Source organism: Myxocyprinus asiaticus, chromosome 20, assembly GCF_019703515.2.
Source record: "Myxocyprinus asiaticus isolate MX2 ecotype Aquarium Trade chromosome 20, UBuf_Myxa_2, whole genome shotgun sequence".
NCBI classification, from domain to species: domain Eukaryota; kingdom Metazoa; phylum Chordata; class Actinopteri; order Cypriniformes; family Catostomidae; genus Myxocyprinus; species Myxocyprinus asiaticus.
In genome coordinates this window covers 39,937,237-39,952,424 of record NC_059363.1, presented here as the reverse complement: position 1 = coordinate 39,952,424, position 15,188 = coordinate 39,937,237, and the positions used below count along the sequence as shown (strand labels likewise).

The following is a 15,188-nucleotide window of genomic DNA, read 5'->3' as shown; positions in this document are numbered from 1 at the left end:
TATTTTGCTTCAATCGTACTTTTGTAGAAGTCAACAAGTTTGTGTTTAGCATTCTCAGTGTCATAAATTAAGATGGTCAGAAATACTGGTCGGGACACACGTGATCAATCTTCTCTGAAAGCTACATGACCTAAACCTGCTCATGTCTAGAAGAGGAAATAGCTGTTGAAGAGGAAGTCTGCTGACACAATAACTAACTAGAATCTCTTGAAAGAAACTAAAATGTTTAATTATCTAACATTGTACAATTTACAAGTACAGAACATCTCTTGAAAGTAACTAAAATGTTTAATTATCTAACATTGTACAATTTACAAGTAATTTAAACAAATTATTATTGCAGAATTACTTTGAAATAGTTCTCTCTATCTCAATTGTTAAGTTGATAATCACGTTTAAATAGTGTACCTGTTATGATTCAGAATAAAAGGATAAATGTAAATGATTAATTAACCATATTGAGGACTTTGAACATTAAAACTTAGTAAATAAAAGTTACAACTTGCTAATTTGTTAAATGACAGGTGTCAATTTCTTCAATTGAACAATTTCTATGCAGAACGATTTGAATTCAGGATTTACACTGATATTTCCTTCCAAGTTATAAAAACTAAGACACAGAGGCCTGCAGTCCACACTGGAATTCCTGAGGACAATACATTTAAAAACTCTGCCAAGACAGTGCCCTAAAGTCTGAATCAACCCTGTGGAAATGAGACGAAATGTACATCTGCCTAAACGTAACCGTCTTGAGAACAAAGGGAACTTGTCCTAGATAGCACAAACCTTCTTCTACACCCCCTTCTAGTTCCTGTGGTAAGACCACATATTCAAATTTTAATGTGTAGTGAAGTAACCACAAAGAGAATTTATGTCATGTTTCATTTGTAAATGCTTGTCTTATTTCATAGAGAATGTTAATGTTAACAAATGTCATGTCTCTTGCACCGATTTCATTATATAAAAGTCAGAATAAAAGTATGCTCTTTTTCTGCGCAGGAAAACTGTAGAAACTGTAGAAAGTCATAAGTTAATTATCTTGAGGGGAGGACATTTTGACCACAGGCCCTCCGAAAAGCTGCCTCTGATTGGCTTAGATCCTCTTTGGGGTGTGACCAAACAGAAATGGTTAAAATACCAGCCTGGACAACCCCTCTGGCTGGCTCTTCTCTGCTTTATGGCTTACACACACTTTGACCTCTGTCCTGGGAAGTCCTGGGTCTCCCTTGCAGGAGGCCTCACTTCCGGGGCTCTACCTGGTCATTCCATCACACATCCATCGAACCAAACAAAGGCCTCCTGGAACTGAACCAAGCCAAAGGACTTCAAAATACTCCACACGCCAAACAACGCACGAATGCAATGCAAGTACAGACCACCAGACTTTCACTGAAATCTGGTGCTTTCTTTAATTTGATTAACCCCATTTCAAATCAAGGTGTACTAAAGGAGTTCTCTTTAAGAGTATCGCAGGAGTTTTCAAACTCCATCCTGTCCGACTTCTCCAAAGATGTTGAAGTCATCGCTTCAAAGCCCCACCTGATTATTCCAGCACAAAACTATTCAACATCCACGATCTTAAACAGAGGTCCAAAACTTATACTGAGCACAACCAGAACTTTCTAAGGACCCAGCCAAAGAACCAAAGCAATGCAACGAAATGCAAGTACACCTCCAGACTTGTGCTAGATAGTGCTGGTGTTTTATTTGAATACTTCAGGTAACCCGATTGCATATTGAGGTATACTGAATTAAATATTGATGGTTCTCAGGGCATGGTCTATAGACCTCATAAAGTTCAATTTACTCTGTTACAGATCATTTCCATTCACCTTCTGTTACAGCTCACTCACCAACCTGTTTTATGTTTTTCTATGTTGATTAGTTTAGTTTTATGTTGTAGATTAGCAATAAAGTCTTGTTTGTATTCAAAGAGAATTTGACTGTGTATTTTATCAAATCATATTGATCCCTAGAAATCTGTCGATCTTAAACCACATGCTCATAAACATTGTTTAAATCGAATTTGTGATATTATTTTCAATCACACTGAAAGTAGTATTACTGTATGAATTTACATTCATATCAACTCATCGTTGGCCGAAGACTTTGATTGGACGTAAACATTAATTCTGTTAATATTCCCCAAATCAATCGTTAATCCCCATATTGAGCTAAATAATTTGCATTAGTGATTGAAAAATGACGCAGGCATAACTTAAAGCCGTAAGCTAACCATTATGAAAATCCCCTACATATAACTGATGATGAATGCTGGCAGCTGTAAATATACCCTGTCACAAAGTCGCTAATTCCCTACACATAATGGTGGTGAAATGCAGCCAAGATTCTTAAACCAATTATTTACATATAAAATCCTACACCCCCCCATCAAATCAATTTTGACAGATCCCCTCTAATATGAACTACTTGCAGTTTTTCTTACTGCTGTGTAAATGTCTTTAATTTCTTCATAATTGTACAGTGATCCCTTGTGCTGTGTAAATCATGTGTTTTAATTCTTCATGATTTCATGGTGATCTCTTTTGCAGTGTAAATGTGTTTGAATTTTTCATATTTTAATAACAGTCTCTTGTTGTGCTGTTTAAATGTATTTAAATTCTAAATTATGTAAATTTTAATAATGATCGGCCCTCAGCAAAAAGTGTAAACACTAAATCTTTGTGGTAATATCAAAACATCGCATTGTTTGTTTGAACATCCCAGCCAGACCAACACAGCAACATTGGCTCAACCAATGGCATAGGTTTAGGATGGGGCTGTCTGATGTCAGACAAAGGGAGAGTAGGACCATGTATGACAGCTGAAAATGACACTGTCAGGTTATATCACCCAGCGATTGAGCTACTGTCATGTTAATCATAACATATACCAGTGAACATATCCTGACTTTAAAGTAAAAAGGAGTAACACATCATGCTGCTAAATACAGTACAAGCCAGTGGTGTAGTCAGGGCCAAATGCACTTATACACCGTGTGCTTACTTTTTTACCAGGACTGTTTGCGTATAACGACTTCTAAGGATCAATATTTGCGTATACCCTCGGTATACCCACTTGTTTTGCTGCTTCAGAAGTCTATGTATAATCTACTGTCATTAGTTTCCCTTTAAATGTATTAGATGCTGTTTTGTGAAACTGGAGATTCTTTGTTGTAATTGGTGCATTATCACTTGAATTCTGCCATTCCCCGCCCCTGACAACCGTTGTCGCCACCATCATCAACTGAGGGAATTTATGACAGTGAGTTGAGAGAGAGTGTCACCCTCACACTGAAGCAGTATCATGTAAAATTAATTAACAAAATATGCCAAACGTCCTGTAAAATAAGGAATCATCCCGTAATTAAGGGAAAAAAATTGTGTTCTGTATGAAATCCATACGCGATGCCGTTTGTCCCTCATTTTAGCGTCACATACCCAAACTGCTGAGAATGTTTCACAAATCGAAAGATGTTGACCTGAAACACACACACCTTTCGCATGAGTTGTGTGAGATATCGGCTGTTGCTTTACACAGACGATCAGTAACAATCAGCATGTTTTCTGTCAGAAACAAGATAATTTTTTAAAAATAATATAGCATTCGAGTGCTTGTTAAATGTTTCCCACAATTGGGATTTTAAAACACCAGTAAACGCTCCTATTCATGACGTGCCATTACATTTTATTGCATATGTCAGAGCTTGTTCTGGTAGAGAGAGGTAAGAAAAACTGCATTAATGCATTAATTCAAATAAAAGTACAGTAGTGCAGGTGTAGTTAAAACACTTATCGTGATTTTCTTACATTTCCCTTATGATAAACACTATTTACTGCCAAAACAACAACACTAATCCAAGGAGAAATACACTATTTTCATGTTAAGCCTTTTCTCTCCCTTTCTCTCTTCTTCCTGGTCATTGTATTAAAGCATTTTTCATTTTAAGTTTAGTGGGGACGTTCACACTGAACATGTTTTTGCGTCCGTCCAAGCTGTTTTTCAAAGTAAAGCAGCGTCTCGCACAGGAATGCCTGTAAATATGGGTCATTCCTACAATTCTGTGTCATTTAAGTCCCCATTACAGGTGTGAGTGGAATTTATATTGTTTAATTTCACCCGATTACAATTTTGATAGGCTTGTTAAAAAGAATAAAGACTTTTTATAATGTTATACACTTCTGTGGGCTTAAAAGTTAAATTTTAAATAACTGAAATCCTCATCTATTGCACTGTATCATTTTCTCATGTCCCAAAAACTGCACATCAAACAAAAATAAATGCTAAATCATTGGATTGCTATTTTTCCCCCTGCATACAGTAAAGAGTTTAGTGTTACACTCTCTCAATAACATGTATTCATTTGTGGTAAATGTATAATTTTAACACTGATAGTGGACGTTTTCTGTGTGTCCCTTGATTTATTGCACACCCTGTATGTCATGATACTATGACCTTCCATTGAAGATATACTGTATGTTAGGAAAATACATCACACACTGGAGGTGTACATCACCCATTCTGCAAAATTACTTTGAGTCATTTGTAGTTTATAACTCTATTTTTTTATTTATGTTTTCCTTTATTTTGTGGTGTTAGTCATATGTGGTCAAGCATAACATGTCCACCCTGTTATGGGAAGATATATGGAAAATTAATATAAAAAAAATTCAATATACAATATTTATGTTAACAGAAGTAAAATTGTAAATATTAGTTTACAGATATGTTTCTTAGATATCAATCACATGATGATGATGAAACATGAAGAAACTTGTAAAAGTATGTTTTATTTTTCAAAGTTTCAAAGCCGGAATGTCACCGAATTGTAGGAATGACCCATTTACGATATTTACAGAGTTGTAGTTTTGCCGCTCTCTATAAGCAGATTACGCCATCTAAGGACTGGGCAATAGTAAACCACTTTTTTTAGTAGAACTACACCACTGGTACAATCATATTTTTAACATTGTAGACAAGTTTAGCTTTGTCATTGAAATTAAATAACTATAAAACCTGCAGTCTGCTGGTCTCCTGGGTCCACCATTCCTCAAATTCTAATTGAAGTTTCACTTTGGACTTTTCTCGTAACAGCTGTAGATGTTCAATCTCAGTCTTCAGCCCTTTTAAATGTCCAGATGTGATCTTGTAACTATAAAGACAAATTTCAATATGAGTTATGCAAATGAGTCATATTTCATATTAATACAAGATTATAACACTCAGGTAGACCATAATACTGTTTTAAATAAATAAAATGGTACACACTTTTTCTTCTCCTCCTCTATCTGGTTAAGGATTCTGTCCTCTACAGGGTCTGACTCTGATTCTGTTTGGTTCCCTGTTAAGCCTGAAGGGAGATATACCAAGAAACTATTAAATTGAAAATGTTATGTGACTTATTCCAGGATTCTCTTAAATATATATAAAAAACAAAATAAATAAAAAAAAAGTTGTTACTGATGTATCTGTTCCCTGATGGAGGGAACAAGAAGTTGTGTCAATGTAGTGACACTAGGGGTTCGCTCTTGAGAGCCCCAATCACCTTTGCTTTATTCAGAAAAGGCCAATGAAAAATGCCAAGTGGAATTTGCATGCCACTCTCTGTCCCAGACATACGGGTATAAAAGGAGATGGCGTGCACCACTCATTCAGAGTTGTGCTGAGGAGCCAAGAGAGAGTCCCGGCCATGTCAGCAGTCGGTTCAGCACTGCGGCAGGAGGGACACAACATCTCGTTCCCTCCATCAGGGAACAGAGGTTACATCAGTAACCAAGGCATTCCCTGTCTGTCATTCACTTGAAGTTGTGTCGATGTAGTGACACTAGGGGTTCCAATATGAAACGCCGCAGGCACTGAACCGTGTCACGAGGTACGGAGGAGCAGACACAGGCAGGCTGCTGCATGCCTCACAGCGAGCGTTCGACCATGTTGTGACCTTCCAGCGAGTTAGGTAAGGTGTCTCCCTGGTCCCGATAAGGGTGGGAGGAGGCACTTACCTGAGGAAGCTACCGGTGGCCTTTCCTGATTTTTGTATTAAGTAATTTTCTGCCAAGCACCTGCTAGAATAATGCTGGGAAAGTGCTCTTCCCTCTCCAGGAGGGAGAGCACTACGGAGACCACATCCTACCAGAGGGAGGTTAACGTGGAGAATACATCACATGGACTTACCGATGGGGAAGTACACATGTGGAATGATGCCACTGGGGAGGCCCTATCTACAGAGAGGGTACACCGCAACAGTGGCCGAGGCAGAGCAGAGCTCTGATGAGGGGACACACAGGGTTCACCAGAGGGGAAACCGAACAGTGGAAATGCATCATACAGGATTACCAAGAGGGAATCACCACGTATGGAGCACTGAGCCCAAGTACATGGGCTCACCTGAAAAGGGGCATGCCACGAGTACTGGGCCTGGCGGTGTTACTCCTCTGCTGAGTTCGCCACCGAATAGTGCTTAAAGAATTAAAGAGGCATCCAGTGTTCACCAGTTGCGGGGAATTGTTGAGGACAAGGTAGCACACATTATCACCTTAAAAGGGGAAAGGTGCAATGCAAGCAATACAACCGACCGGCTGCCCGGCCAACCTGTTGTTACCTCGTAACACTTGGGTCGAAACCAGTTCTATGCACAGGTTGTAGAACCTCGCAAAGGTATTGGGTGTAGCCCAAGGCAGTACCAAAGGGGGCAGTGAGAGGACTCTCGGGAGGCGAATAGGTCCATCTGTGCCTCCCCGAATCTCTCCCAAATTAGCTGGACTGCATGGGGGTGGAGTCTCCACTCCCTGCGGAGTGTTACCTGCCGTGAGAGCACATCCACTGCATGGCTGAGGACGCCCGGGAGGTGAGTGGCTCGCAGAGACTTCAACGTCTGCTGACTCCAAAGGAGGAGGCGGCAGGCGAGTTGCGACATGCGACATGAGCATATGCCGCCCTGGCGGTTTATGCATGCCACAGTTGCTGTGTTGTCCGTCCGAACCAACACGTGCTTGCCCTGGATAATGGCCGAAGCCTCCGCAGGGCCAGCGATACTGCCAGCAACTCTAGGCAGTTGATGTGCCATTGCAGGCGGGGCCCTGTCCAGAGCCCTGATACTGCCTGCCCATTGCACACAGCGCCCCAGCCCGAATTTGAGGCATCCGTCGTGACCAAAAAGCGCCTCGAGACCTGCTCAAAGGGAACCCCTGCCCATAGAAACTCCAGGTCTGACCAAGGGCTGAAAGTATGATGGCACTGTGGTGTGATAGTCATGCGCTGGGTGCCATTGCGCCATGGCCACCTTGGGACTCGAGTCTGTAGCCAGTGCTGGGTGGTCTCATATGCATCAACCCGAGGGGGAGTACTGCCGGCGAGGATGCCATATGCCCCAGGAGCCTCTGAAATTGTTTCACCGGGACCACTACCTTCTGCTTGAAGGTTCTTAAACAGGCCAGCACTGACTGTGCACACTCGTTCGTAAGGTGTGCCATCAGGGTGACCGAGTCCAACTCCATACTGAGAAAAGTGATGCTTCGCACAGGGGAGAGCTTGCTCTTTCCTAGTTGACCTGAAGGCCCAGTCGGTCGAGGTGCCAAAGCACAAGATCCCTGTGCACACACAATAGATCTCACGAGTGAGCTAGGATCAGCCAGTCGTCAAGATAATTGAGGATGGGAATGCCCTTCTCCTTTAGCGGGGCCAGGGCTGCCTCTGCAACTTTGGTAAAGACATGAGGAGACAGGGACAGACCAAAAGGGAGGACCTTGTACTAGTATGCTCGTCCCTCGAAGGAAAACCGAGGAAAGGGTCTGTGTTGAGGAAGGACTGATATGTGAACGTACGCGTCCATCAGGTCGATGGCCACAAACCAATCCTGATGTCGTACAGATGATGCATCAATATATTGAACGGAAGCCCATGTAAGGCTCTGTTCAAGGCACGCAGATCCAGGATTGGGTGCAACCCCCCCCCCCTTGGGCACGATAAAATAAGGGCTGTAAAAGCCCTTGTGCAACTCGGCCAAGGGGACGGGTCCTATCGCTCCCTTTGCCAGAAGGGTGGTGACCTCCACCCGAAGGACCAAGGCATCCTCCCCTCGCACTGCGGTGGAGAGTATGCCACTGAACCTAGGCGGCCGTCTGGTGAACTGGATCACATAGCCGAGCCGGATCGTCCTGATGAGCCATCGCGATGGGCTGGAAAGTGCCAACCACCGGGCGGAAGGTTCCACTCAAGCCCGATGTTCGTGGCCACCCGGGCAAGCACGGCTGTCAACTCAGCGTCAGCCTCATCCTGAGCTCTACCGGGTAGAACAAGCATGCTGGGGGCTGGAAGGTCTGCGGGGACTGAGCCGGCGGGAACATTCCCATATCCACATCCAGATCGCCCACGGTGCTCACCGTCTCAACCCAGGACGGACGGGTCATTAAGCAGCAGCGGTGGCTGTCTGCTTCACCAAGAAGGAAGAGATCCGTGACCGCAATGTTCTCATGGGCATGTTCTCGCAGTGAGAACATGACCCCTGGTGACCCAAGCACTCGAGACAGATTTCGTGGCCATCCGGTGGGGAGAGATAACAGCCACACCCAGTAGCACAAAGGTGAAAGGACATCCTTAAAAAGACGGCAATCGTTTGTGCGAGCTCTTATAGAGAAAATATACTCTTTTGAAATATACTCTTTTAATACCTATGGACTCGAGGGTGACCGCTGATATGCGCCGTAAATTCCAGCAGCAGAAGACAGGGTGACGGGACGAACACACATGCGCTCGGCTCAGAAGAACAAGTCTGAATGAGTGGTGCATGCCATCTCCTTTTATTCCCGTATGTCCGGGCCGGAGAGTGGCATGCAAATTCCACTCACCAATTTTCATTGGCCTTTTCTGAATAAAGAAAAGGTGATTGGGGCATTCAAGAGTGAACCCCTAGTGTCACTACATCGACACAATGTCGAGTGAGTGACAGACAGGGAACAAAAAACATCTGTCAACCTCACCATCAAATTTAAAACACTCAAGAATGGGTCATAAATTATTTTAAACAACAGTTAGTTCCATCCCTCTAATCTGATTAGACAAGTGGTGTTTCAGGAGTGCTGCTATTTCTTAAATCAACACTGGACAGTGTTTCACTGCTTGTCTCACTCTGCTTGTTCATGTTTTAGGTTTTCCAGACAGGCTGTCAGTTTTTGTTGCTTGGTGACACACAAAGATTGATTCTGCTCTGGCTGTTTTTAGAACTATCTGCATTGACAGGGAAAAATTGGCAAAGTAATTGGCCATATTTTGTCTAAAATGCAAGTTAACCTTTTCATGAGCAGGGTCTAAATTCCCCTGCAGTGCCCCCTAGAGTGAGTTGTTTCCGCACACGACACTGCACAGCCGGGAGAGGGGGGCAGAGTGTAGATGAGTATTTTTTTTTTTTTTTACTTTTTGATTTCTTGTCATTTCCATACTGTAGTAAATGTGCACAAATGGGCTTTGTCTGCTGTGCTGTATTTATTTTATTTATTTTGTTCATATATAGCTATAAAAAAATAAATGAACAAATAATATCAGCAGTCCGGTTTCACATCTCTGACACTGTGTGTGTGTGTGTGACTTAGTTTAATAATTTTAAACCATGCACTATACATAAGTAATATTGGCATTATATTCATGATATTTTCCAGAGGGGAACTGGTCCCCACAGTGAGTCTGGTTTCTCCCAAGGTTATTTTTCTCCATTAACCAACATCTTATGGAGTTTTGTGTTCCTTGCCACAGTCGCCTTCGGCTTGCTCACTGGGGTTATAAATACAGTTATTATTTAGTTACTTATTTTTAAACACAATTCACAATTGTATTTCATCAAACTACAAAATGATGGCTCTAAGGCATTATAGATATTACAGTTTTATCTTCTGTTAATGCCTGATCTTCTGTAAAGCTGCTTTGAAGCAATGTGTGTTGTGAAAGGTGCTATACAAATAAAAATGACTTGACTTGACAAGCGCTAACGTAAACAGACCTGACTGCGTGATAATCACGCTCAGCATGTGTTCACTGTGATTATACAAGTTTTAAACTGTTAACATGGTGCTTTTGTGATAGTTCGGCTGTCTGTTTCAGAAAACAAACATATTATATGCCCGAAAAGACTGTTTGAGTTGCTGTTTTTGTGAATGAAAACCACATCTGCACCTAAGCAGACGTGGCTGGTGCATGGGAAGATAGTGTTTAGATGTGATGGCTGTGCATATACAAGCTGTGACCTGTTATCGTGGTGCTTTTATGATAGTTTGGCTGTCTGTTTGGGAAAACAAATATATTATATGCCTGAAAAGGCTGTTTGAGTAGCTGTTTGTGTGATGAATGACAACCGCTACTTATGTAAACAATGGCAGCACGCATCGGAGGAAGATCATGTTTGATGTGTTGACTGCGTACAAGAGCTGTAAACTTTTTATCCTGGTACTTTGGTGATGACTTGGATGTATGTGTATAAAATAAACATATCCTGTGCTTCAAAAGAATGTATGAGTAACTGTTTGAGCGAATATAAATTACAGACGCTTGAACAGCATAGCCTGTGTCAGCGCGAAAGCCGATTTGAATCTGGCAGCTTGTAACATAACTAGCTTTTGCAGAAACACATATGTGTGATGCTACTCTGCGGGGCCCAGTTATTAACCATCAAATATGTGTGATGGTACATATAAAAGGGTTAATAAATATGAACTTATTTATAGAACTGCTGTATAAAGTAATATCACACTCACAGTTGTGCTGTTGATCAGCATGACTGTGATTACCTGTAGTCAAGCTGATATTCAGTATAACGGCACACTTGCACATATGTGATATTGCTTAATTGTTCTCATAACAGGGCTAGGCAATATGACGATATACACTGGTGGCCAAAAGTTTGGAATAATGTACAGATTTTGCTCTTATGGTAAGAAATTGGTACTTTTATTCACCAAAGTGGCATTCAACTGATCACAATATATAGTCAGGACATTAATAACATGAACAATTACTATTACAATTTGAAAAAGATTTCAGAACTTCTTAAACCACTTTAAAGAGTTCTCATCAAAATATCTTCCACGTACAGCAATGACAGCTTTGCAGATCCTTGACATTCTAGCTGTCAGTTTGTCCAGATACTCAGGTGGCATTTCACCCCACACTTCCTGTAGCACTTGACATAGATGTGGCTGTCTTGTCGGGCACTTCTCACACATCTTACAGTCTAGCTGACCCCACAAAAGCTCAATGGGGTTAAGATCCATAACACTCTTTTCCAATGATCTGTTGTCCAATGTCTGTATTTCTCTGCCCACTCTAATCTTTTTTTTTTCTTTTTTTTATTTCTGTTTCAAAAGTGGCTTTTTCTTTGCAATTCTTCCCATAAGGCCTGCACCCCTGAGTCTTCTCTTTACTGTTGTACATGAAACTGGTGTTGAGCGGGTAGAATTCAACGAAGTTGTCAGCTAAGGACATGCGAGGTGTCTATTTCTCAAACTAGAGACTCTGATGTACTCATCCTCTTGTTTAGTTGTATATCTGGCCTTACACATCTCTTTCTGTCCTTGTTAGAGCCAGTTGTCCTTTGTCTTTGAAGACTGTAGTATACACCTTTGTATGAAATCTTCAGTTTTTTTTTTTTTGGCAATTTCAAGCATTGTATAGCTTTCATTCCTCAAAACAATGATTGACCTAAGAGTTTCTAGAGAAAGCTGTTTCTTTTTTGCCATTTTTGACCTAATATTGACCTTAAGACATGCCAGTCTATTGCATACTGTGGCAACTCAAAAACAAACACAAAGACAGTGTTAAGCTTCATTTAACGAACCAAATAGCTTTCAACTGTGTTTGATATAATGGCAAGTGATTTTCTAGTACCAAATTAGCAATTTAGCATGATTATTCAAGGATAAGGTGTTGGAATGATGGCTGCTGGAAATGGGGCCTGTCGAGATTTGATCAAAAATTACTTTTTTCAAATAGTGATGGTGATGTTTTTTACAACAGCAATGTCCTGACTATACTTTGTGATCAGTTGAATGCCACTTTGGTGAATTAAAGTACCAATTTCCTTCCGAAACAGCAAAATCTGTACATTATTCCAAACTTTTGGCCGCAAGTGTATATTGTGCTGATAATATGAAGTGTCATTCGATAGAGTTTTTGCTATATTGTGTATATCATGATATGTAAATATCCATGTGCGAGGCGTGGGCTATCTATCAGTGGACAGGGCCTCACGTGAGACTGAGAGAATTGAAGAAACATGGACAGGGTTTTTCCGGCATTGAAAATTATTTCTATCAGAAAGACTCGCAGACTTAAGTAAAGTTGGCATGATATTTATTTGATGAATAATATGAAACAGAAATGTAATGTCTCTTTTTGGCATAAACCCTGTCTGGCGGTCAGATGAAATTGCTACTCGAACTGTCAGATCCTGCCGGAGACAGGAGGCAGGGGGTGAGGAGCCTACTCCCGTGCAGGACGGGACTCAACTGGTGGTGGTGGGGAGGTGGAGGTTGCCATGTTGGCACACTGAAATAGCAATGTGATAGATTGTAAACAGACTTATAAAGCAAGGGCTGATACATGATTGGCTAGAAGCTACCTAGAAAATGGAGTGATGATGATGTACAGCTGTGAGTCTTCCTGCTACAACTATGCTACACTTACATTTCTATCAGAAAGGTTCGCAGACTTAAGTTGGCATGACATTTATTTGATGAATAATATGAAACAGTAATGCAATGTCTCTTTTTGGCATAAGCCCCATCTAGGTGGTCTGAAGAAATTGCTACTCGAATCATCAGATCCTGCCGGAGATAGGAGGCAGGGGGCGAGGAGCCTACCCCAAAAGGAGAACTAAAATACTACCCCAAAAAGAGAGGAGTCCCAGGTGGCTTACGAACCAGGTCTTGTGGCCTTAGTTTCAATCTGGAGAAAAGAAATGGAGTTGTGGAAAACTTAGAATTTGACAGTTGTGCATGAATTATCCAATATCCCTGGCATGGTTTGTGCAATACCATTGCACAAGGATAAGCCTTACTTGTGTTTACTGATGACCCTTATGATACAGGGTCTACGATTTATTGTCTACGACAGACAAACACTTCTGGACATTGGTTCAGCAATTTCACACTGAAAACCGGACTTCAAATTCCTCAATGCCGACCCGCTGTTTACAAACACACAAGCGGAGCCCTTTGTCTGGGCTGCACAGCCGTGGAAACGCAGGAGGAAAAGGGGAAACAGAGCCGGCGTTCTCATCAGATTAAGACGCCGCGCAAATCGACCCATGCTACCCACTATTCTACTGGCAAATGTTCAGTCTCTGGATAACAAGCTCTGCGAGCTGAAAGCGCAGATCTCTTTTCAACGAGAGACAAGGGACTGCTGCATTATCTGCCTTACGGAAACTTGGATGTCTGATTCCAGACTCAGCCATTGAACCCACGGTGTTTTCCGTGCACCGAGCGGACAGAGCGAAAGACCTCTCAGGTAAAAGCAGAGGTGGTGGTGTATGTTTTATAATCAACAAATCCTGGTGTGATCAGAGGAACGTACATTCTATCAAGTCTTTCTGCTCTCCTGATCTGGAATTTCTCATGCTTCTGTGTCGACCATTCTGGCTACCGAGGGAATTCACAGCGGTCATTATCACTGCTGTGTACATCCCGCCACAAGCCGACACAGACCGGGCACTCAAGGAACTGTATGGGAGTATAAGTGAGCAGGAAACCGCGCACCCTGAGGCCGCATTCCTTGTGACTGGGGACTTTAATAAAGCCAGTTTCAAATCAGTTGCACCAAAATACCACCAGCACATTAGTTTTAACACACGAGGGGACCGGGTTTTGGACCATTGCTACTCTCCCTTCCGGGATGGCTACAAATCCCTCCCCCGCCCACCATTTGGCAAATCGGACCACTCTTCCATTCTGCTTCTGCCCGCTTACAGGCAGAAACTGAAACAGGAAGCACCCACCCTCAGAACGATCCAGTGCTGGTCGGACCAATCAGACTCTAGGCTACAGGACTGTTTTGATCACACGGACTGGGAGATGTTCCGGTCCGCCTCTGATGACGACATCAAGCTTTACACTGATAGCGTAATGTGTTTCATCAGAAAGTGCGTAGAGGACGTCGTTCCAACCAGAACAATACGGATCTATCCGAACCAGAAACCATGGATAAATAACGATGTTCACGCGGCACTTAATGTACGGACCTCTGCTTTTAATTCTGGGAACGTGAAGAAGCATAAACAAGCCAGTTATGCCCTCCGAATCAGAACAGCAAAACGCCAGTACAGGAGCAAGATTGAAGGACAGTTTAACACCACCAACTCTAGAAGCATGTGTCAGGGAATTAACATCATCACAGACTTTAAAGGGAATAAAATCTCCACCATGAACACCGCTGCCTCTCTCCCGGATGAGCTAAATAATTTTTATGCTCGTTTTGAGGGAAATAACACCGCCCTCGCGGAGGGAGCTCTCGCGGCCGAAGCTACAGAGGTTAGTTCACTCTCCGTCTCTGTAGCGGATGTAACCCGATCCTTCCGACGGGTGAATATCCGCAAAGCCGCGGGCCCAGACGGCATTCCGGGCTGGTGTTTTTACAGATATTTTCAACCTTTCCCTCTCTTTGTTTGTAGTCCCCACATGCTTTAAAACATCCACCATTGTGCCTGTTCCAAAGCAATCAAAAATAACTTGCTTAAATGACTGGCGTCCTGTTGCTCTGACCCCCATCATCAGCAAATGCTTTGAGAGACTAATCAGAGATTACATCTGCTCTGTGCTGCCTCTCTCCCTTGACCCATTGCAGTTTGCTTACCGCAACAACAGCTCCACTGATGATGCCATTGCATGTACACTACACACTGATCTCTCCCACCTGGAAAAAAGAACACTTATGTGAGAATGCTGTTTGTAGACTACAGCTCAGCATTCAACACCATAGTGCCCTCTAAGCTAGACGAGAAACTCCGGGCTCTGGGCTTAAACAGCTCACTGTGCAGCTGGATCCTGGACTTCCTGTCAAGCAGACGCCAGGTGGTTAGAATAGGTAGCAACATCTCCTCATCACAAACCCTCAACACTGGAGCCCCATAGGGCTGTGTTCTCAGCCCACTACTGTATTCCCTGTACACACATGACTGTGTGGCAACACACAGCTCCAATGCCATCATT

At 42.5% G+C, this 15,188-nt stretch overlaps 1 protein-coding gene across 7 annotated transcripts in view; it reads right to left on the bottom strand.

Annotated features, from left to right (window-relative positions):
* The window catches only part of kif6 (kinesin family member 6), a 326,246-nt gene that overhangs the window by 29,751 nt on the left and 281,307 nt on the right, over positions 1 to 15,188 (bottom strand). For all 7 annotated transcript variants that reach the window (XR_007892184.1, XR_007892185.1, XM_051646212.1 and 4 more), the window contains 2 exons: positions 5,269 to 5,350; positions 5,017 to 5,152 (listed from right to left, as the gene is read on the bottom strand). Coding sequence is in view for 5 of the 7 variants with exons in the window: in XM_051646212.1 (XP_051502172.1) it covers positions 5,017 to 5,152; positions 5,269 to 5,350 (218 nt within the window). In the remaining 2 variants the exon portion in view is untranslated. The remainder of the gene's footprint in view (positions 1 to 5,016; positions 5,153 to 5,268; positions 5,351 to 15,188) is intronic.